Genomic DNA, 21,937 nt, shown 5'->3' with positions numbered 1-21,937 from the left:
AATACCTCTAAGCTCTGCTTGAACAATTCCAGTGACTGGAAACTCTCTTTACTAAGTTCAGTCTCTCTTTGACATAACTGCTCTTCAAAAGCTAGGCAGGATATCATCACTATCTTCAGGCATCTCTGGATCCTTTAACTGATTATGTCAAGCTAACACATTAGCAATTTTTTTCAGTTCATGACTGCCACAGATCTGAGAACAATACCTCCCCCCACCCCCCGATATGTATATATTTGGAGGCACAGGTTAGAACCTTATAATGACACAAGAGACCTTCCTCCAAGTTGACCTCAATTCATTAATTTATATAGTCTTTAGTTTAAACCATTCAGCAAGAGATAAAGGACACGATAGGATACTGACATGACTTTAAAAAGTACAAAGGCCATCTTGGAAAAGGAGTCTTCTCAGATACTGGAGAGTGGAATTTGTGGAAATAGGTATTTTAACATCCAGAAGAACACAGATGAGGGAGCTCACATTCAGTTGCCTCCATCTTTTCAGGAGGAAGAGAGGTGAAATTATCTTCTCATGTAAAGAAAGGGTAGGTTAAGGGGCATCAGAATACCAGAGTGGTAAAAGTCTAAAATAGGTTAGGATGTGCCAGAGAATAAATAAGAGATGAATAAAAGGATTGCTGATATACACCAAGGCCCTTGTTGAAATTAGAGTACAGCTGGATAAGGTATAAAATTATTTAGAAGCATTAGCTATTAAAGGCATTATCTCTGTGACTTTCTCTAGCAACACCCTATATGCCAGGTACGTAATAGGAAAAGCAGATGATGGGAGTCATTTGGCATCCTGGACTGATAAAATGGCAGAGGGAAAAGATGCACAAGGTGAGAGTCTAGAGTGTCAATGAGGACAACTTTGATGAGGCTGATCATGAAGTTCACCCTTCCTTTGGGTTCAAGTTTATCCAGAAGGGAGTGGATAGACTGGACAAAGGGGGAGGGCTTGAGTGCATGGAGCCACAGGGCAGAAGTTGAGAAGGCGTAAGGGAGGGAAAAAATGAACAAGGGGACGGGGCTCAGAGAAGAGGAGTGGCCACATTTTAGATCAGGTCTATTCACCAAAGAGAAAGAACTTATCAGTTATGCTGAAAGCACGGGTTGTATCTTCTGTAACCCCTTTAATGCCTTGTCCACAATAAATATTTGATGACATGAGGAAGCAATTGTGGTGGTAGTGGGGAGAATACTGTATTTGAGTCAGAGAGAATGCCTGGATTCAAATCCTGGCTTTTGTCATTGATTATCCATAAATCACTTGACCAGACTGGTCAGTTTCCTTATGTACAAAGAAAGTAAACAAAAACTCACTAGTCTCTAAAGTTTTTCTACGACTTGTTATCAGAGACCACTGACCTTCTGCACATCTGTCCATTTCTTCAGAGTCCTGTAACCAAGCTGCTACTTTACTCTGGCCAGTGGTACATGTTGCAGGAAGGCTATTGCTGCATGGTATAGGTGGCTGCCAGGGGAAGCTGTTTTGTTGTACCTGACAATCACGAGAGAGACAAAATTTGTGAGCAAAAGTACTGAAAACTGAAAGAGAGAGGTTACTGAAGAAGTTAGTTTAAATAACAGGACATAAAATGTTATATTCAATCGTTGCTATACATTTGCAAAATAAGACAGAACCTTCTTTCAGAGAGCCTATGTATTCATCATATATTTGAAATCTACAAGTGACAGTTTAAAGAATGTCATCAAAACACAAAACATTGCCCCATAAAATTTCCTGCAAAATAATAGTGAAGGGAAAAGAATTCAGAATCACAGTATTAGCTCACTAAGCTGAAAGGTCTTCAAGGATGCAGCAGGTCACCATCCTTGTATTCCTTGAAACTGCCTGATTGAATCTTAAAAACTGCAATGGTGCAGTAGCAAAAAGACTAGAAATCAAGGGTCTATGTTCAAATTCTGGTTCTTTTATTGAACACCTTGTGTGAACTAGGATTGTGGAGCTCATCTGTAAAATAGACTAGGTGGTCTCTATGATCCCTTTGAAATCTGCGGTCTCCAAAACCTTGACCTAACTTGATGATTATTGAGATTTGCTAGGCTTCTAGTCATAACTTGGAAATCATCTGGATGAGAAAAAGGAGGGAAGGGGAGAGAAAGACAGAGATAGGAGATGAGAGAAGAAGTGGAGAGGAAAAGATGGGAGGCGAGGGGAAGGAGATCCAGAGTACAGAGAGACTGAGAGAGAGACAGAAAAAGAAAGAGAGAGAATAGGTCAATGAGAGTCAGAGAATTAGAGGAGAGAAAAGGAAAAAGAGATAGAGAAAGAAACAGAAAAGAGACAGAGGAAGAGACACAGAGAAAGAGAAGAGAGGCTGAGAGAGATAGAGGAAGGCTATGACAGAGATAAAGAGAAACAGAGCACACACAGAGAGAGACAGAGATAGAAACAGAAAGAGAAAGAGACAGAGACAGAGAAAGAGAGACAGAGACAGAGAGGCAGAGAGACTCAGACAGAATTAATTCCTGAAGTATTTTATCTACAGGCAATCACTGCATTTTGGGCGATTTGTGCACACTAGGAAAAAAAAATTAAGGGCAGTCTTAGGGAACAATACCAGTGTGAGCTACACCCAAAGCATCTTCCATTACTAGGATATTGCATGGAATAAATAATCTACATGAAATAGAATTTTTAAAATAGTTGCTAAGGTACTCTGTGAAAAGAATTGGACCATGTTTTCAAAAAAGCTATAGCCATTTAAAATGCATCTTTGACTCTAATATTCAATTACAACAGATCACTCCTCTTCTAAATCATCATGAACTCAATGAAGTGCATGCTTAGCAAACTCAGGCTTATTTATTACCCACACAGGGCCACAAACCAATTATCATTTCCAAGCCTCATAATTTGATACTTGGGATGCCAGCAGAGTGATAAATAGCTCTTTTCCTTTTTTTATTACATTCTGATAAATGTAATGGAAATGTTTCACAAAGCTAAATCATAGAGGTATTTCACTGGAAACTAGAATAATGGCTCTCCTCTATAAAAGTCATACAATTTTCCTATTTCAAGCCTAAAAAGTAGAATGAAGCTGGTTGCAAGTCATTTTTCTCTTGAATCACCAGGGCAGCAATAGTAATAGTAATGAAGGCACCCTGCCTCTGGAGACAGCCAGTGCCAAAAATATAGGTAGAAGTGAAAAAAAAAAAGATCCTCAATGATACAAGTATTAAGTATTAAGCTTTTATAGTTAGAAAAATCCATCTGTGGTTGATTTATCTTTCAAAAATCTGGGCTAAATTAGGAGGTTTAGAAAACACTAAAAGAGGAACCCATAAACCACAGAGTCCAACTAATATTACTTATGATAAGCATCATTCTATGAAGTGCACTGCACTGCCTTCCTAACTTCCCTATTTTTCATCAGTTCATATCAAGCTTGACCCAATGCCTACATACTCAAGGAGGGAACCAAAAAAAAAAAAAAGCCTAGGTCCTGACTGATGGCTATAATAAAATTTATAAGACTTGAGACACTTTGGGGAATTTGAGATGTAAAAAATTAAGCAAAGCCTATTCAAACTACAAATTAATACAGAAATAAATCTGTCTTGAGGCCTGGATGGTCTTGTGATATGATGATGATAATGATAGCTAATATTGATATAATGCTTTGTGATTTACAAGTCATCTAACTAAAATTCCCAATAATCATGGAAGTTACATGCTATTATCTCCAAACTGAGGCTGAGAGGAGTTAAATGACTTATCCAGAGTCACATAGCTAATTAATGGAAATTAATTTTGCAAACTCAGAAAATCCAATTTTAGCAAGGCACTATGGTTAGAAATGAAAATACAAAACATTAATAAATGAGTTAGACTTCACATGTATAACTGATATGGCATTGTTTGCTAGCTCCAAGGGTGAGGGAGAGGATAGAGGCAGAGTTTGAAACTCAAAATTTTTAAAAATGAATGTTAAATTTTTTACATGTTGTTGGGAAATAATGAAATAAATAAAAATGTTTTAAAAATGAATGAGGTGAAGAAATTGAGGCAACAAATATGGATGACTCCATCTAGGAAGAAGTTTGACTTTGAAAGAAATAAAGGGTCTTTAAAATTTAAAGAAGCCTGGACATGTAATATGAGGAATGCAAGGGTATGCTGGTAAATGTTTAACAACCAGCTCTCTCCAAAACAAATTTACCTATGGCACTTTAAAATTTAAAATATTAATGAGTTGTTAATAATTTCTCTATCACTTTCTTAAGGCTAAACAATCAACAAAACAATAAATCAAGTCCTGATTTATAGCATTTTTGATTTCTGAAGTTTACATGCTCACACTGAAAATGTAAAAATTTGCTTTCATGAGTCAGTTTTAACTATCTTCAACACATCCTTGAATGAGAAATGAATTATTAGATTTAGAAAGATGGAAGAGAGAAAATAAAAAAGGGAAGGAGGAAGAAGAGAATAAGAAAGAGGAAGATGTAAAAGGAAAGGAGGAAGTGGAAAGGGGAGAATGAGAGAAGCAAGGGTAAAAGGAAATAGACAGGAGGTTAAAAAAAATAAGGTAAAGAGAAGACAAAAAAAGTACAACGCTCAAAAAGGTCAGTTTCCAGGAGAGATAGAAAGGTCCACCACTCTCGTCAAGAGGAAAGAAAAAGAGTGAATGAAAATATGGAGAGTTTTGAAGTTGAGAGTAAGGGAGAAAAAGCAGCTCCTGAGAGATGGCATTTATGTTCTCAGAAAAGTGGGGAGTCAGATTCTCTAAGGTGAGAGAGGGAGGTAATATTAGGAAAGATTTGAAGAACCAAATTTGAACGTCTGCTGTAGAGAATAGTTAATCAGTGAAAAGTGAAAGAAGCTAAATGCTTTGAGGACTGAGTTGAGATTCTATCACATTTAGAATCAGTTGCATGGTGGTAAGACTTCCTCAAGCTATGCCCAGAAGTATGTAAGTCAGTCAACAGTTAGAAAACAAGCATTTATTAAGCATTGACTATGTGCCAGACACTGTGTAAGCATCATAGTGGGAAAAAAGTATGGTGGTATACTATTTAGCTATTGTTGGTTTTCAGTCATTCATTCCTGATCTCATGGGCTTTTCTTGGCAAAGATACTGGAGTAGTTTACCATTTTCTTCTCCAATGTGTCTTCATTTTACAGATGAGGAACTGAGGCAAATAGGAGTTAAATGGCATGCAGTGGTCACAGCATCGGAGGTCACATTTGAATTCAGATCTTGTCTCCAGGCCAGGTGCTCAATGTACTATGCCACCTAGTTGCCCTATTTAGATTTTGTATTTGGAGATCATAGCTGAAGTCTAATAAAAATAGATCATATTTCAAGAACTACACCTATAAATGAGATTCTCGGGGCCAAACACTCAAGTATTTTTCCTGGCTTTCCTGGAATTTGGATAAAACTATCAAAACTTAGTAGTTAGCCCATTCATTTAAAAAAAGTAAGGAGACATAAATTTTCCTTTCATTTCAACCTATTACAATGGCCGATTTTGCTGGCACATAATCTTGACTCACCTAGATTTTAGTGTAGGAAGTAAGTTTTCACTCTATTCCATTATGAATTGTTACACTTTTTTATATAAATATGTAGAATAATGGAAAGAATGCTGGACTCAGAGTCAGAAGAACTGTATTAAAATCTGGGCTGCAATAATCCCAAATTATGCTACCTTGGGTAAATTAACCTTTCAGAGCCAGCTTTTTTTTTCCCCTGTAAAATGGGTCTGATAATACATGCACTAGCTACCTCATAATGCCCTTGTGAGAATCTCTAAACTATAAAATACTTCACTGTTGTTTAGTTGTGTGTGACTCTATGGATTACACTGTCCGTGGCTTTTCTTGGCAAAGAGACTAGAAAGGTTTGCCATTTCCTCCTCCTCTAGATTAAGGAAACAGAGGTTAAATAACGTGCCATGGGTCACATAGCTAATAAGTGTCTGAGACCAGATCTTGATTCAGGTCTTCCTGGCTCCAGGTCCAATGCTCCATCCATTGCACCACCTAATTAGCCCCCAAAGTACTATAAGAGTAGTTATTATGCCTCATGAGATTTTCTAAGCAAATCTAGGGCTGGATTCCATAAAATGAAGGCTCACCTTCCCATCCATAACTGCTACATTAGCAGCTGGTGAAGATTCTGTCGTGGAGGTTGAAGGAAATATGTGAAAGCTAGCATCCCTCGGCGATCTTACAATTTCATTCTGACGGTATAATCGGTGATGGCGGAGTTTGGAGACCCAACCGTCAAACCAGTCCTGGGATTTCACCTAAAACAAAGGCAGGGAGAGAAGGGGCTCATTAGTTCATCATCACTCCAGGTTAACCCAATAGAGGCATGCCATTCCCCAGAAGTAGAAGAAAATTCTGCTTAAAGACCACTTACCTTTAGATGATAGATGTGTTCTTCGGTGTCCAGATCTATTCTTCGAGCTTTCTTTTTAATTGACATAACTGATAAGCCAACATCGATGCTCCCGTGGACCTTGCCTTTTTGAATCTACAATCAAGACATGTAAGTAGGATGGAAAAATAGTCTGACTAGCTATGTGACTATATTGAATAAAAAGGAGTTCTGTAGCTTTTTACACTTTTAAAGAAAATAAGAACACTATTTCTGCTCTAGGAAATGAAATTCAAACTCTCTCAGTCTGAGGAAGTCCAAGCTGCTTTCTCAAACCCCTTTTTAATAAACATCTGCCATCCATCTGCTATCAATTTATGTGATACGATGTATAAGGTCAATTCTTCATAGCTACGGATTTGAAGTTAAGGACTCTCTTTTTTTCCTTCCTTGCAAAAAACAAATTAGTTGAAGAAGACAAGGCTGTCAAAGAGATAAGGTCTTTCTCTGCCTTTTAGCCTCTAGTATTCCGCATTAGTCTACTACTGCTAGTCAAATGAAGTGAAGAGTGAGGTCAGGTATGTGACACCAGAAAGTCTAAACTGCCTGACTTTTGGCTGCCATCTTGGTGCTTTTTGCTTAATCTTTCTCTTTTTCTATTCTGTTTTGTTTTTTTTTTTGTTTTTTTGTTTTAAACCTTTACCTTCCATCTTTGAATCAATACTGTGTATTGCGTCCAGAGCAGAAGATCAGTAAGGGCTAGGCAATGGGGGGTCAAGTGACTTGCCCAGGGTCACACAGCTAGGAAGTATCTGAGGCCAAATTTGAACCCAGGACCTCCCATTTCTAGGCCTGGCTCTCTATCCACTGAGCCACCTAGATGCCCTTTCCGTTTCTGTTACCTCATTTATTTAAAAACATTAAGCAACTATAGTGTCCCGGATCTTCAGCTAAGGAAGATGCAAAGTTTAGATGAGGATGATGGGAAATATGATAGAAAAATGGAAGAAAATGATAATATCCAAATCCTCTCCTCCATATCTTCTTTTTCTTCTTCCTTTTTTAAATCGTTAGCTCCCATTTTAGAATCAATAAGGTGTATTGGATCCAAGGCAGAAGAGAGGTAAGGGCTAGGCAATGGGGATCAAGGGTCTTGTCCAGAGTCCCACAGCTAGGAAGTATCTGAGGCCAAATTTGAACCCAGGACCTCCTGTCAATGGGCCTGGCTCTCCAGCCATTGAGCCACCCAGCTACCTCCCATATCTTCTTCTTGCCTCAAAGGTTTCCCTCCTCTATGTAATGTATTTTATACTACTTTAATAATTAATGACTGCCTCTAAAGATAAAAAATAAACATGTTTGATCAATAGTCAAATGTGCACAAAGGTTCATTTTTCTTGCTCTTTTGAATTTTGAGGAAATCTTTTGTAGCTTTTGGTTTGCCTTCTATTTGGCCATAAGGGTCCTGAGAATGGGGATTACTTAAAAATAATAATAAGCATGTAGCCCATCATGGGCTCTGGGTAAAATGATCTTGTTCAACCATATAGCCATCCTGGTGACCTTAATGAGAGCAAAACCTCCAGAAGGTTCAGTTTCTTGGTATTTAAAATGGGGACATTATCTGCCCTTCCTACCTTCATAGGGTTGTTGTGACACTAAAATTAGAGAGCAGATATATAGGAGTGATTTGAAAACTCTCAAATGTTATACAGACATGAAACTAAGACAACTACAATCCTACCTACGAGTAAGGTCAGAAAGAACTGAATTATTTAGCAGGTGACCTAAGGATCAAGTTGTAGTTTTCAAAGGCTGAAAACTAAAATTCAAAACTGAATTCTGATTTTTTCCAATTACAAGTCTGAAATTTTATACTCACTTAACTATAAATGCAAAGCCTACTTTCCATTTGTAACTGAATGGCTTGATCATTTTATGAAATCTGAAATGTTATACCAGAGGCAACACAAATGGACAAAGCTAATATGTACAGCCTGAGAATTGTAACATAATGATATTTAGTCACATCAAACAGAGCTCTAAACTGACCTTTGAAAATGTCCTATGATTTACTTACATCAAGTGGTGCTTTTGAATACTTCAACATTCCATTATCCAGGACAAAAAACCGCTGTAGGAACCAAATAATTCACTATTAGTATCTGAGAACAATATGAATTATAATAAATATTTATAAATGTGGGTTTAGTCTTTCTTGACATTCAGCATTTCCATAGTCAGTGAATTTGACCCCAAAAAAGCCCATTCCCTCAATGTCCTTGGGATGTGTCGGTTACACACTATGTTGGGAAGTTTCTGTTTTACTGTAGCTTTGTCATTGACTAAGCACTCTTAGCTACGAGGTTCATAATCTGGTGATGTGGGCCATTCATTGTTTCCCACATCAATGAGGGCATCTTAGTGCTTGTCTTGCATTTAAGACCTTCCTAATTAACTGGGCTGAAATTTTTTTTTTAAGTGAGAAAAAAATCACAGAACAGAAAATTTCATTTTGACATTTCTTGTTTAGTTATAATCTCTGTCATGTGAGAGGGATATCTTGGATCAATTGCCAGGAAAATTCTGCAAGGGGACTATATTATGCATTTGAATTCTTTTTTATTCTGGCAGGTTTTAAAAACTGAATTCAGAGAGAGCACTGATGAGGACAAACAGAATCTGATGGATTTGCCCGTGGCCCTCTGAGTCACTGAGTTGTTAAAACTGGGACCTGGAACAAAATACTTCACCTCTCCATAACGTAGTTCTCCCCCCCACCCCCAATTAAACAGGACTACTACTTTCAGATAATATTAAAAATAAAGATTACATAATTTGGGAAAGACATAAAAATGAACTATTGGGGAATCAGTCTAATTGTATCCTTGCTGCTCAGTGGTCCCTAGGTTCTCGATGGTCCTGTCGATTATAGTTCCACAGGGAATCTCTGTGATTTTCCATCCTTGTACGGCTCCAAACCAAACAAATAACTCATGGTATATAGCAAAACAATGGGTTCAGTGCCTTTCTCTTATAAGCTATCAGTGCCAGGGAGCCTTTCTGTTTCTAGCAAGAAAATTCTCTCCCATGGAAAAGTACTATGTGGTTTAGGAATCCTTAGCAATAGAAAAGGGAGATTGATTCTAATGGTCCTTAACATATAACTTAGAGAAGACTACTGCAATCTCTTTGTTACAAACTATGGAGAATGTGGACCTGTGAAGCCAAATCTGAGGAGGCAAAAGTCACGATGGGGAAAAAAAAGATTCCAAATTAAATTGAGAAGGCATTTATTTATGTGAGTAGCTTAAAGTCCACATGGTTTGGTTTAGGTCACAATAAGAGTATGTTTTATTTAGAGCACACTGGAGATAGAAACAAGAGAATTGATTCTGGACATCTACTATTTATGGAGACAAATTTTCCACAGCATATTCTGGAGTCACCATTGACTCACAGCCAGTTCAATGAAATCACAGACTCTGGAGGAAAAATTAAATTTAGTGACTCATGTAACTTGCTTTCCTTGCTCCCATTCTCTCATACTATTTCCACCTGAGGAATAGAAAAGGGTGGCAAGGTCACAGGAAAGGACATAAAGGCTTATATTGCAAGACCTATAGGAAGATTGGGATGGATTGAGAGGAAAACAGGCTCCTAACAGAGTATGGCCAATGGCACTATAAGCCTGGGGAAAGAAGATATTATTGACCTCAAGTGCAATAAAAATCCAAGGGAGATGGCCATGTGGGGCAGAGGAGCACATTGGTCAAAGTTTCCCTGATCTGTAGTTTAATTTATAGCACCAGAAGACCTGGGTTCAAATCTCAGCTCTGATAATTATTCATTAACTATATCAATTTGGACAATTTGCTTCATCTGTCTGAGCTTTGGTTAATCTGTCATTCTAGGGCACTGGACTCAATGACCTCTAAGTTTCCTTCCTATTCTAAAACTTTATTCCTATGAGTCTATGAACTCCAAGTAGTGACAGATGTTAATCATTTGTAAAACTTTTAATTTGGAATTACACAATCAATATTCTAGCTGTAGAAGTGACAGACACAGGTAGAAGAAATTTACTTTAGGAATTCCTTAAGAGTCTATTCTATGATGTTATCTGGGATCCATCACAGGAATTGCATTAAGGATGTTCAAAAGAAAATTATTTTTCTCCTCCCCCTACCCTACACCATGAATTTCAGAGATTTGGCATTGGAAGGAATGTTTAAGGCTAATTGATTACTAATAAAATATTTTTTTAAAAAAAGGAAATATTTTCTACATACTAAGCACTGGAAACCTCTCTTTTATAGCCAAGTTGGCTAGATATCATCTAAAGGAGTGTATCTCAAACAGTTTTGTCTTAAGACCTTTATACTCTTAAAAATTATTATTTAAAAAAAAGGTGGCTATAGTTTCTTTGAGTTACATTTATCAATACTGATGGTTTTAGAGATTAAAATTGATCATTTAAGATAATTTATTGACGCCAACAACATTTTAATGAAAAATAACTATATTTTCCAAAACAAAAATCTGTGAAGAATGGCATTGTTTTACATATTTTTGTAAATCTCTTCTATACCTGGCTTAATGGAAAGATGTAATTTGGTATTCAATCAGTTAGATATGTTGTTTTGGTATATGAGGAAAGTCTGGCCTCACACAGATGTGTTGTTAAAGAGGAAGGAAGATTTTTAACCGGCAAATAACATCTTAGTATTATTATGAAAATAGTTTTGATCTAGCCAGTCTTATGAAAGTACCTTAGGGATCCCCAAGGGTCTTCAGGCCACACATTGAGAACTGCTAAAGGGTCTTAAATATTAGATTTCTTTGAACATCTCTTTACCTTATTTTGTGGTTTTAGTCTATATATATATATTAGTGAAGAGAAAATGACCAAAGGAAACCCTATCCAATAAATCAACTAATGAAAATTTTGATTGAATCGAGGTAAAGGGAATATACACAGCCAAAGTATATTTGCTTGAAATCTGAAGGGATCAATGAATGTAGAAGAGGTGAAAAATAATCACATTTTTATTTAATTTAATTGTTTTCCCTTGTAATTCTATGTATTTTATTTTACACATTTAAAAACATTATTCTCAGAAGGGTTTCCTAGGCTTCATTAGCCTATATATAAAGGAATCCATGATACAAAAGAAGGTTTAGAATTCCTGGCCAAGAGCTTTTTGTTTTAACTATAAGCATTGGGGGAGAGCCCATGCTGATTAATGCTGTTTCATTGAATGATAGAATCCAAATATAAGGTCATTTCCCAAAATCCTGAGACTTAAATATGCACAGTGATAATGACAGCCCCAGTGGTTAAGAACAAGCTTTGAAAATTGTTTGTCTTCTCAGAAATGACACTCACTATTATGTGATCATTGGAAAAATTTTGTGACAAGTCACCATGAATAAAATGACTCTTATTAGTGGTGGTACTAATGATGACCTGTAGATATAGACAATGAATGAGAGGTTCACCTTGTGCCATCCTTTTAAAGGCCATTTTCTCTTCTTCAGCATAAACCCTTCATGTTTGTCTGGCTTCTGGACATTAGTCTGGCCTATTTTCAGGCCTTCTATGATTTCCCAGCTGTCAGCCTCCTGATAGAAAAGCAAGAAGGAAACAATTACATTTTGCTCAATGTTTACAAGTAACTACATCTAACAGGACAGGATCTCTTTATGACACATTTTGAGAAATCAAGTTCCCAAGCACAAATTGCTCTGAGATGGATGCTGTTTGTGTATATCAAAAGCATGTACACCCTGGAGCAAGGTAGTAAGCCAGTAGATGCATGCAGTAGGTGAGTCCAGTCAAGTAAACATAAATTTATTAACATATTTTTATGAAATGTAATATTTTATAATATTTATTTTGTGAAAAAAATTACAAAAATACTTCCTAAACCAAAAAGAAATGAGTAAGAAGAGTGGCACTGTTTTATATATTTTTGCAAATCTCTGACTTCAGAGAAGATCTTCATTATGCTCTCAGCTCTAGGTGTCTAAGGACTGGGGATATAGAGAAAGGCAGCAAAACACAGCCTTTGCCCTTAATCAGTATCCATTCCAATGGGGGAGATGACATGCAGCTAGCTATCTTGTACAAATGCCAAATAGAGGATAAACTGAAGACAGTCGGTAGAGAGAAGGCACAAGAATAAAGAAGGAACAGGAAAGGCTTCCTGCAGAAGGTAAAGATTTTAGCCAGGGGGGTCAGGGAAGGCAATGGATGGAGATGAGGAAGGAGAGAACTGCTGGCCAATGGGGTGGCTACTGAATAAGCCCAGAGTTGGGAGATGAAGTTTCTTGCTCAAGGAATATCAGTGTCACTGGATTGCTGGGTATATTGAGTGATGGTGAAGGGGAGATATAAGACATAAGAAGACTAGAAAGTAGAGGGGGTGGCAAGCTGTAAAAGGCTTTGAATGTCGAAAGAAGGATTTTATATTTGATCCTGGAAGTAATTGGAAGCCAGTGGATTTTATTAAGCAAGGGGATCAGTTAATAGGCACTGTAGGAAGATCACTTTGGCAGCTGGGTGAAGGATGGTATGGAATGAAAACAGATTTGAGGCAGCCCAAGGGCAGGGTAGCTATGTGAATAGAAAGGGATGTATAGGGAAAAATGGCAGACCTGACAAGACTTGAAAAAGATTGATTATGGGGTGGTGTGTGGGAAAGAGAGAAGTGGAGGAAGACATCTAGGTTGTAAACTTACCCTCAATAGTACTGGGGAAGCTAGAAGAGAGGGTTTAGGGGAAAAGATATGAGTTCCATTTTTGTAAGGCTACTAAGACACATCTAGTTCAAGATGTCTAATAGGCAATTAGAGATGAGAGACCAGAGGTCAAGGGAGAGGTTAGGGATAGGTAAGTAAATTTGAGAATCATCAGCATAAAGATGACAATTGAATTCATGTGGTTGTTGGGATTACTAAAAACTTGTATAGAAGGAAAAGACAGAGGCTAATGGGATACCCATGGTTAGCTGGTATGACCTGGAGGAAGAACCACAAAAGGAGACTTACAAGGATCAAAGGAAGTAAGGGGAAAATCTTAATTTTTTTTTCAACAAAATATGATGAAAGTTCTCAACTGAGAAGGTAGCGGAGGAGGAAGTATAAGAGGTTGAAAAAGGGGTTGGAAAGGTTTGGAAAAGCTACTGTGATGAGTGGGATAGTAAATTAATTAGGGAGGTGTAAAAGAATTGCTTTGTTCCTTGAAGGACCCATTGAGATTACATAACATAAATTTGTACTGGATCCAGTTGGCATGGCTTCATGCTTTTCTCCAGCATCATTTTGTAGCATGTGTGAATATCTAAAGGCATAAAGTACAGAGTGGGAGTAATCCAAGAGTGGCAAAATTGGTGATAGGATAAAGGGGTAAAAGATTCAGCAGAATCAGACAGTGTAGGGTTGAACTGGCTCACTAAGGGGTCAGAATAGGGAAAACAAGAATATGGCCAATTCAGGAATAATGGCTTGGGAAAGAACTAAAGAGTCCAGGAAGTGGAAGGTATAGTGGAGATGAAGAATAGAATTTGAGACTGCAAGGCAGAGGGAAAATTACAACAGATTGTGATCAGATAAGAATTCATAAAGATGGAAATGGAGCTTTTGTGGGTGACTGAAAGATCAAGGGTATGACCATCTTTGCTGTGTGGCTGAAGTGAGGTGAAGGAGTGGGTCATGGGAAATAATCAAGTTTAGAAATGGGAGGTAAAAATGTTTGAGGGATATAAATATGTATGTTGAAGTACCCTAGTAAGAGGGCAGGCACTGAGAAGAAGAAAAAGACTGAGAGCCAGGCACTGAACTCATTGAGGAAAGAAGGGCAGTGCCTGGGAGACTGGCAGACAACAGTACTAGAATTTTCATTGGGGAGGAGAAATGGACTGAGGGAACCTCAAAGGAGGAGAGAGATGACTAAATGATAGATAGAAGGGGACCCTGAACACCACAATGGGGAAACAATGAGTATTCCAACTCTTCCACTGGAGGCGGGCAGGATAGCTGAAGTGCAAGGAGTGTTGGGAAAGGTGGCCACAGAGTCTTCATTGGGAAGGAGATGGGTCTCATTAAGAGCCAGAATATGAAAGGAGCGGGGAAAAAACATATTTAATATGAAAGTGAGTTTTTGTTTCTTTTTAAATTGATGGAAGCACAACAGAATTAGAGATTTGTGTTGGGATGGACTAAGGGCGAGAACAGTGAGGGGGTTGTACAAGGATAGCCAGGGGATCACAATCACTGGGATGGGGAGAGTACAATCCAGTGGGAGCTTGTTAATCACTGCTAACTGAGTGCAGGATGATTATTAACAACAAAAGTGTTAGGGCTTTAGTGGGTCAGCTCAGTGTTAGGTAGCTCAGAGGAATGGATTAATGGGGCAAAGCTGATGGAATAGCTTTTCTCTCCATCCCAGTAAGCAGAAGCCAAGAGATCGGCAGAGGGAACAGGAATGAATGGTATCTCTAATCTCTTGCAGAAGAAAGGATCCTTGACAGGTAAGAAAGAAGACACCAGGTCAGGAGATGAACAAAATATGAGACTGATGGAAACAGGCCAAGTTATGAAGATCTTTAAAAGTCAAAAAGGGATAGGGGTGGCAGCTACATGCCTCAGTGGACAGAGTGCAGGCCTGGAGATGGGAGGTTCTGGTTTCAAATCTGGAATCAGATATTTCCTAACTGTGTGACCCTAGGCAAATCACAACCCCAGTTGTCCAACCATTACCACTCTTCTGAGAATCAACATTTAATAGCAATTCAAAGACAGAAGGTAAGGATTAAAAAAAACAAACAACTAAAAGTGAAATTAGAAAGAGGGTAGGATTTGGGGGGAGGGGGTATGGGAACCCGCAAGACTCACAGAAGTTAAAATTAAACATACAAGTTATTATCATTATTATGATTATTAAAACATAAAAAGTCAGCTGTGGCCCACCAGAATCTTAATGGAGACAGACTATTTCCTTTGAAGTTCAGGGTATGCCAAAAGCCTTAGGGCAGTAAGACTTTTGAAACACCCTATAGAATGGGGTTTAGATGATTAGAAATATGCCTACTTTTTAGGCATCTAATTACTATGTAGATCTATGCCTTAAAGTTTTGACATGGGGCACTTTCTTAAAAGAAAACTGTTCATTGGTCTGAAGAATTTGGATTTTGGTCTAGGATTAAGAGTAATAATATGAACAGAGCCTCTTCAGAGAATAAAGTGGTCTCCTTGTTAGGATGGTCCTGTGCCCATGAATATAGGCAGCACGGAGGCACAGTGCTGGGCCTGGAGTTGGGAAGATTCATATTTGTGAGTTCAAATCCTGTCTCAGACATGTATTAGTTGTATGATCCTGGGCAAGTCACTTAACTCTGTTTGCATCAGTTTCCTCATCTATAAAATAAACTAGAGAAGGAAATTGCAAACCAGTATCTCTGTAAAGAAAATCTCAAATGAGGCTATGAAGAGTTGGATGTGACAAAATAATTGAACAACAAATGATATTCTACTTATAAAATGCAAACCCACACAGTCTTGTTCATGAAGCTGAATCTTACCATTCTGGGATGCCTATACACTTGAAAACAAGCAATGGACTGGGAATCAAAAAGCCAGCTGACATAAGCCCCACAGGTTGTATGGCCTTGAGCAATTAACCTACACCAATGACATCTAAGTCCATGACTAGATGAGGATTAACATATGAACAGATCAACAAAGTTTCACTTGCCACTGGTAGTAAATAGTGCTTGTTTTCAAATGTCCTAACTTTAAAATGCTATACAACTATGAGCTATTGGCAATGGATTGGGGTAAGTTTGGCATCTGTATCTTTAATTTGACTGCTATTGGGAAAAAGTAACAGAAAATCTTTTTCCCATTGTAGATCAGAAGACTTTCTTTTACTTAGAGTCTTTGGTTGTTGCCTGAGGTATTGGGAAATTAAGTGACTTGTCCAGAGACACCTAGTTAATATGTCAGAGGTCAAATTTGTACCCCCGTCTTCTTTCCGAAACCTGTCCTCTACCCAATATCCATGCTACCTCTTTTTTTAAAACCCTTCTCTTTCATCCTAATAACAACTCTAAGACAGAGGGATAAGAAGTAGGAAAATGGAGTTAAGTGACTTGCCCAGGGTCACACAGCTAGGAAGTATCTGAGGTCAGATTCTAATTGCAGGTGTTCCCAACTCTAGGCATGGTGCTACCTAGCTGCCCCATACTTCCTCCTGGGCTAGTACTAAGCAAGATATTATCGTAGACCAGCTGTAGATATAATTTGGTCTAGCAGGAAGCACCTCATAGTCTGAATAGTTTCTCTACCTTCCAGAAATATTATGTGCCTGCTCAAAACTGTGCCAGGAATTTTCAGTTCATACTGAGGCTGCATGATGAGAACTCATACTGTCCCTTATGGATTTTAACATAATATGCTGAGCATATAAATCATGAGAATAGTAAGAGCACATGGCAATTATTAATGATGTTATACTAGCAAAAGGGCTTTGAAAAGCAAAAGTGCCACATCGAAAGGAAGTATTATTACATGGGCCACTTCTTTATATTGGGGAATTGTCTACACCCATTTTTGAAATATTTTCAACATGGAGTTTTGAATGATTGTAGACGACAAGCAGAGTCAGAAAAAATGTGGTGAGAGGATGAGATAGGCTCCGTATAAAAAACTCATTTCTGTTTGGGTCTGTCTTCTGCTTAGCTAAATACACCCATTACTCCCTATTCCAGGATGTCTTTTTGAGATCATACACATTCTTTTCTTCTGAACTCTGGAATAATCCATTTCTTCTATGGGCTATGTCTCTACATGTGCATTTTCTGAGACAATCTAGCTCATTCTCAAGAAACATTAACTGTATTTTCTGAGCTCTTTACTTCCAAATATGCATGAATAGTGTATCTCTTTGGAGGAAAAAAAAACATTTTTCTTTCAGGCAATATCTTTTAAGGCTGGTGGGTCACCTCTCATCTGCCCCTTGTGTGAAGAAGAATGCTTTTTATAACTTGTGCAAAATGGAAATACTTAATAATAAATAGAAATGCTTTTTAGGTTTCAGCTAATTAAACCCTGAGCATAATACCAGCATGTCCCTATAGAGCTATAGCTACTGATTTCTATCACACTGGCTTCTTCTTTAGCTACAGGGAGAAAGAAGCATTTCTCTGACAACATGGAAGAAACATAATATTCTTCTTAAGATTAAGTCTGCTTTATTCAAGTAGTTTTGAGTCATGATACTATTATTTGTGAATGTGGGATTTTTTTTTAAATAGCAAGAGAAATGGCAAATAATCTAAATATAGTCTTATGAATTAAACAAGTTGTCAACCTGACAATAGCAAAGAATAAAACGAGACAGGAAAAAGTTTGGTCTTAATTTTAAATGGCTGATAAAATTGTCACAAATAAAATTTTTAATAAGAGAGGGAAAAGCATTAATACTGGATGGTAAGCGCACCAGAACCAAAAAACAACGGTCCTTAGCATTCTAATTTCAAACTGATGTCTCTAAATTTGGCTCAGCCTGGCCCTATACTCTTTCTGACAAAGGGCCATTTTATTTTGCAATTAATTTTCTAATAATCTACAAATTTCCCAGAATAATTTTTTTTTTCAAAAAGCCCTAACTTGACAGTGCCTCTAGTTACAAAATGCAACAAGGGGGTTTAAAAGTCTTCAGAGTTCTACTTTAGAGTTTAAAGAAGTTCTATATGAAATTTAGGGTAGCTAGATGGCTCAGTGGATAGGGCACTGGGACTGGAGTCAGGAAGACCTGGCCTTAGATACTTACTAGTTATTTAACTCTGGTCAAGTCATTTAACTTTTCTTTGCCTTAATCTACTGGAAAAGAAAATGGAAAACTATTCTACTATCTCCACCAAGAAAATTCAATGGACAATATGGTTCATAGGGTCACAAAGAGTAAGACAGGATGAATGACTAAATGACAACAGAATGAAATGGAACAAAGCCTATGACAGTAATAGTGAACCTGTGCCATGGGTGCCAAAGATGGCCTGTAGAATTCTCCCTATGAGCACACCACCTTTCTAACCCCCTCCCCCAACCCCTCTAGAGTTCTTTACTAGGCAGGCAGAGGGACTGGGCCTTCTCCACTGTGCCTGAGGACATTCTTTCCCATCCCCCACCTCTGCCTAGCAGACAATGGGAGTACAAGGAGAGAAGGTGGGTGGCTCACAGGAGGCAGAGCTGGAGGGGAGCAGAGTACTTAGGCCTGAAATGATTAAAATAAAAACTCTAAATTAATGAAAGAAGAAAAACCTGTTTCCCTTATCTGAAATTAACTAACTCTGCTAGACTTTGAATCTAAAGTTCCCCTTCTTAAGCAGGAGATTGGTCCTCATATAGACCAATCCTATGCCTGTATGTGGGGGAGGGGGAGCAAAATGGCTCCTCCCTAGCAAGGGACTGGTCCAATTCAAGCTCAATCTCATGACAGGAAGTAAGGGGGGAGGGACTCCTGGGGCATGCTGGGGGATGTAATCAATTTCCTCCCAAGGCCACTCCCCTCCCTCACTCACTGAGGACATTTCTCACTTTACCTACCCCTCTGCCCAACAACTGAATGGGAGGGGCTCTTCCTTCCCTGTGTGGGGTAAGGTGGGGCTGTTGGGCATGCCTGGTACTCATGGGTAGAGCATAGCACTTGGTCTCTGGTAGAAGGGTCTCAGAAATTGGGGTGGTGTGGGTGGGGGTGGGGCCCCAGAACTCTGTCTCTAAAAGTTCATCATCTCTGGCCTAGGTCTTATAAAAACTTTCAAATAAAACCCACTGTGTGTCAGACCACTGCAGAAATCTCTACCGGTTTTGAAAGTAAGCCAAGATGGGTCCAAGAAAACAAAGCTAAGGTGAATGTAAGCACATCTTCTGATACTTTATTTGAGATACATGAACAAAAATAAAACTTTTTTTTATACTACAAAAATTAGTATATTCAGAAAAAGAAAATGGAAATGAGTGAACAAATAAATGTATTTATTATAAATACATAATATCCACGAGAAAGGAAAATTCATTTTAATTACTGATAATCTTCCCATATATACAAAAACATCAATACACACATGCATGGTCTGGTTAATAAAGAAAAAAAATTCATATGACAGCTAAGGGGAATTAGAAAAAGGAAAAAGAAAAGAAAGTTATGATCACAATAATTTTTCATATTTATTTTTATGTGATCATATTGTCTTAATATAGCAATAAACATATTAAGATAAAAACTTGGATGATATTTTTAAAAATTCCTTTATGTTTGTCTTTCCATCTTTATGACTTTGTCAGTGTTGTCATAGTATCTTTTCCTTAATGGCCCTGAGCTATTCATGAACAGTATTTAAAAAAATCACCCAGAAGTAACTACAGGCCATATTGTTATCAGAGGAGAATGACTTAGAGCTGCAGTTCTCAAACTTTTTTATCTCAACTCTTTCACATTCCACAAAATCAGGGAAGATCCCAAAGTTTTTGTTTATGTGCATTATAGTGATATCATAATATAATTTAAAGCTGTTAAATTTTAAAACATTTATTTTCTTATTCATTTAAAAATAAAACTCAATACATGTAAAATAAGCATTTTAATGAAAATAACTGTTTTTTCCAAAAGAAGAAAATTTTATGAGAAGAATGGCATTATTTTATTTATTTTTGCAAATCATTTTAATATCTTGCTTAATAGAAGACATCTGGATTTTCATATCTGTTTCTTCCTTTGATTTATTGCAATGTTATTTCAGTTGAAATATATAAGCCTCATACAGATAAGTACTTGGGAAAAAGGAAGAAAATTATAATAGCCAAATGATGACTTAGTTTTATTATGAAAATAGTTTTGATCTCATAGAACCTCTCAAATCATTTCAGGGAGATATAAGGGTTCTCTGACCAGAGTTTGAAAACTGTTGGCCTAGGATTAGGGTATCCAGTAGAAGTTTTGGCTTCCAAGAAAAATCTATTTGCTATATGCAGTATTTCTCTTAGCAGCCTCCTATGAATTAACAAAAACTGATTAATAAGATGAAAATTTGTGCTTCTTCATAGGTTCTTGTGCTACCAATAAGCTACAAGATCAGCTTTTATTCCATTGAACTTAAAGCGGCCCTTCATAGTACCTATCTTCCATTTTCCTCTCAGATATAAGTGACATCTTCAGATCATAGATCCAGAGGTGAAAGAGACCTCATGGACCATCTAGTCCCAATTCCTTGTCTTTATACATAAGAAAACAGGTCCAAAAAGGAAAAGTAATGGTACTTGTCCAAGCAATCTCTGCAATGGACAATGGTATATGTCTACTAACATTTTTTCTTTTGACAAAGCAAAATGTGGAGCCTTTACTGTTTCTTTTCCTTTTTTTTTTAACTTAAAACTTTTACCTTCCATCTTAGAATCAATACTTTGTATCGGTTTGAAGGCAGAAGAGTGGTAAATCCTTGGCAAAGGGATCAAATGACTTGCCCAGGATCACACAGCTAAGAAGTATCTGAGGTCCGATTTGTACCCAGGACTTTCTGTCCCTGAGCCTGGATCTCTGTCTACTGAGCCACAAAGCTGCTGTAACTTTCCAAGAACCCCCCCCCCCCCAAAGGTCTCTACTCTGTTCTATTATCCATGTGACCATAACCCTCCTACAATAAGGATGGGAGAAAAGTAGAAGGCTGCTCTTTCCTCAGGCTTTGTAGCTTGCTTAATTGCAATGAGAATACAAATTCCACACATTTTGAACAAGCCCCAAACAAGCATGCTTCAGAAGTCATCATAGTCCCTCACTGACCTTAGAGAGTGAGACAGGTTCAGTTTCTAGTAACTGCCTGCTTGCAGATGGCTCATTGCCAGTAGAAGCATTCCTCTCTAAGATGTGGACACTCTAAAAGCAAAGTGAGAGCAAAGCCAAAGTTAAGAGTCCAATCTCTGATGTGCATTCCATAGATTAGAAATAACAGAATAAACATGCAATCATAAAGGCACAGGAAAAAAAGAGGGAAACTGTTTAAAATGTGATAAATTCCCCAATGGACCAGATTTGGCAGCCTCATACAGTCAACACATCCAAACAGTAGCATCTTCCTTTCTCTTTGATTGATTTACGGATGTGTTTTTGCCATGATGCTCACAGTGATACTTGCATCGCCAAACTGGTTTTACTTCAGATTTGCTAGGATGAAATGACATAACAATCCATACTAAGAGAGAATTCCTGGAAGTAATTTGGCCCAGAAATTTGTAGATTTTTTTTTCTCCGTTGGTCCTAGGAGTGCACTGGGAAATGTTTAACAGCCAGTTTTCTGAGGGAAAAAAAAATGTGCCTACGACATATGCCTATGATTTACATTTTCCCCATCATTTTCTTATGTCTAGTCAATCAACAAAACAGTAAACCAAGACACGCTATGAAATCTTTCTGGATTTCCAAGGCAAGAATGCTCACACTGAAAACTGGCTGATCATTCTAGAACCAGTATAAATTGGTCTCTATCCATCACGCCTCTGAGTCGAATCCAGGAA

General features: G+C 37.7%; 1 protein-coding gene across 25 annotated transcripts in view; it reads right to left on the bottom strand.

The window, feature by feature from the left end:
- The window catches only part of OSBPL6 (oxysterol binding protein like 6), a 280,006-nt gene that overhangs the window by 78,479 nt on the left and 179,590 nt on the right, over window positions 1–21,937 (bottom strand). For 18 of the 25 annotated variants that reach the window (XM_056794053.1, XM_056794044.1, XM_056794036.1 and 15 more), the window contains 6 exons: window positions 21,207–21,299; window positions 11,867–11,989; window positions 8,445–8,498; window positions 6,407–6,520; window positions 6,120–6,290; window positions 1,374–1,506 (listed from right to left, as the gene is read on the bottom strand). In XM_056794053.1, the coding sequence (XP_056650031.1) occupies window positions 1,374–1,506; window positions 6,120–6,290; window positions 6,407–6,520; window positions 8,445–8,498; window positions 11,867–11,989; window positions 21,207–21,299 (688 nt within the window). The remainder of the gene's footprint in view (window positions 1–1,373; window positions 1,507–6,119; window positions 6,291–6,406; window positions 6,521–8,444; window positions 8,499–11,866; window positions 11,990–21,206; window positions 21,300–21,937) is intronic. The other 7 variants (XM_056794056.1, XM_056794040.1, XM_056794041.1 and 4 more) reach the window with 1 other exon arrangement.

This window comes from Monodelphis domestica, chromosome 4 (assembly GCF_027887165.1).
Source record: "Monodelphis domestica isolate mMonDom1 chromosome 4, mMonDom1.pri, whole genome shotgun sequence".
NCBI classification, from domain to species: domain Eukaryota; kingdom Metazoa; phylum Chordata; class Mammalia; order Didelphimorphia; family Didelphidae; genus Monodelphis; species Monodelphis domestica.
This window is presented reverse-complemented; position numbering and strand designations above follow the sequence as displayed.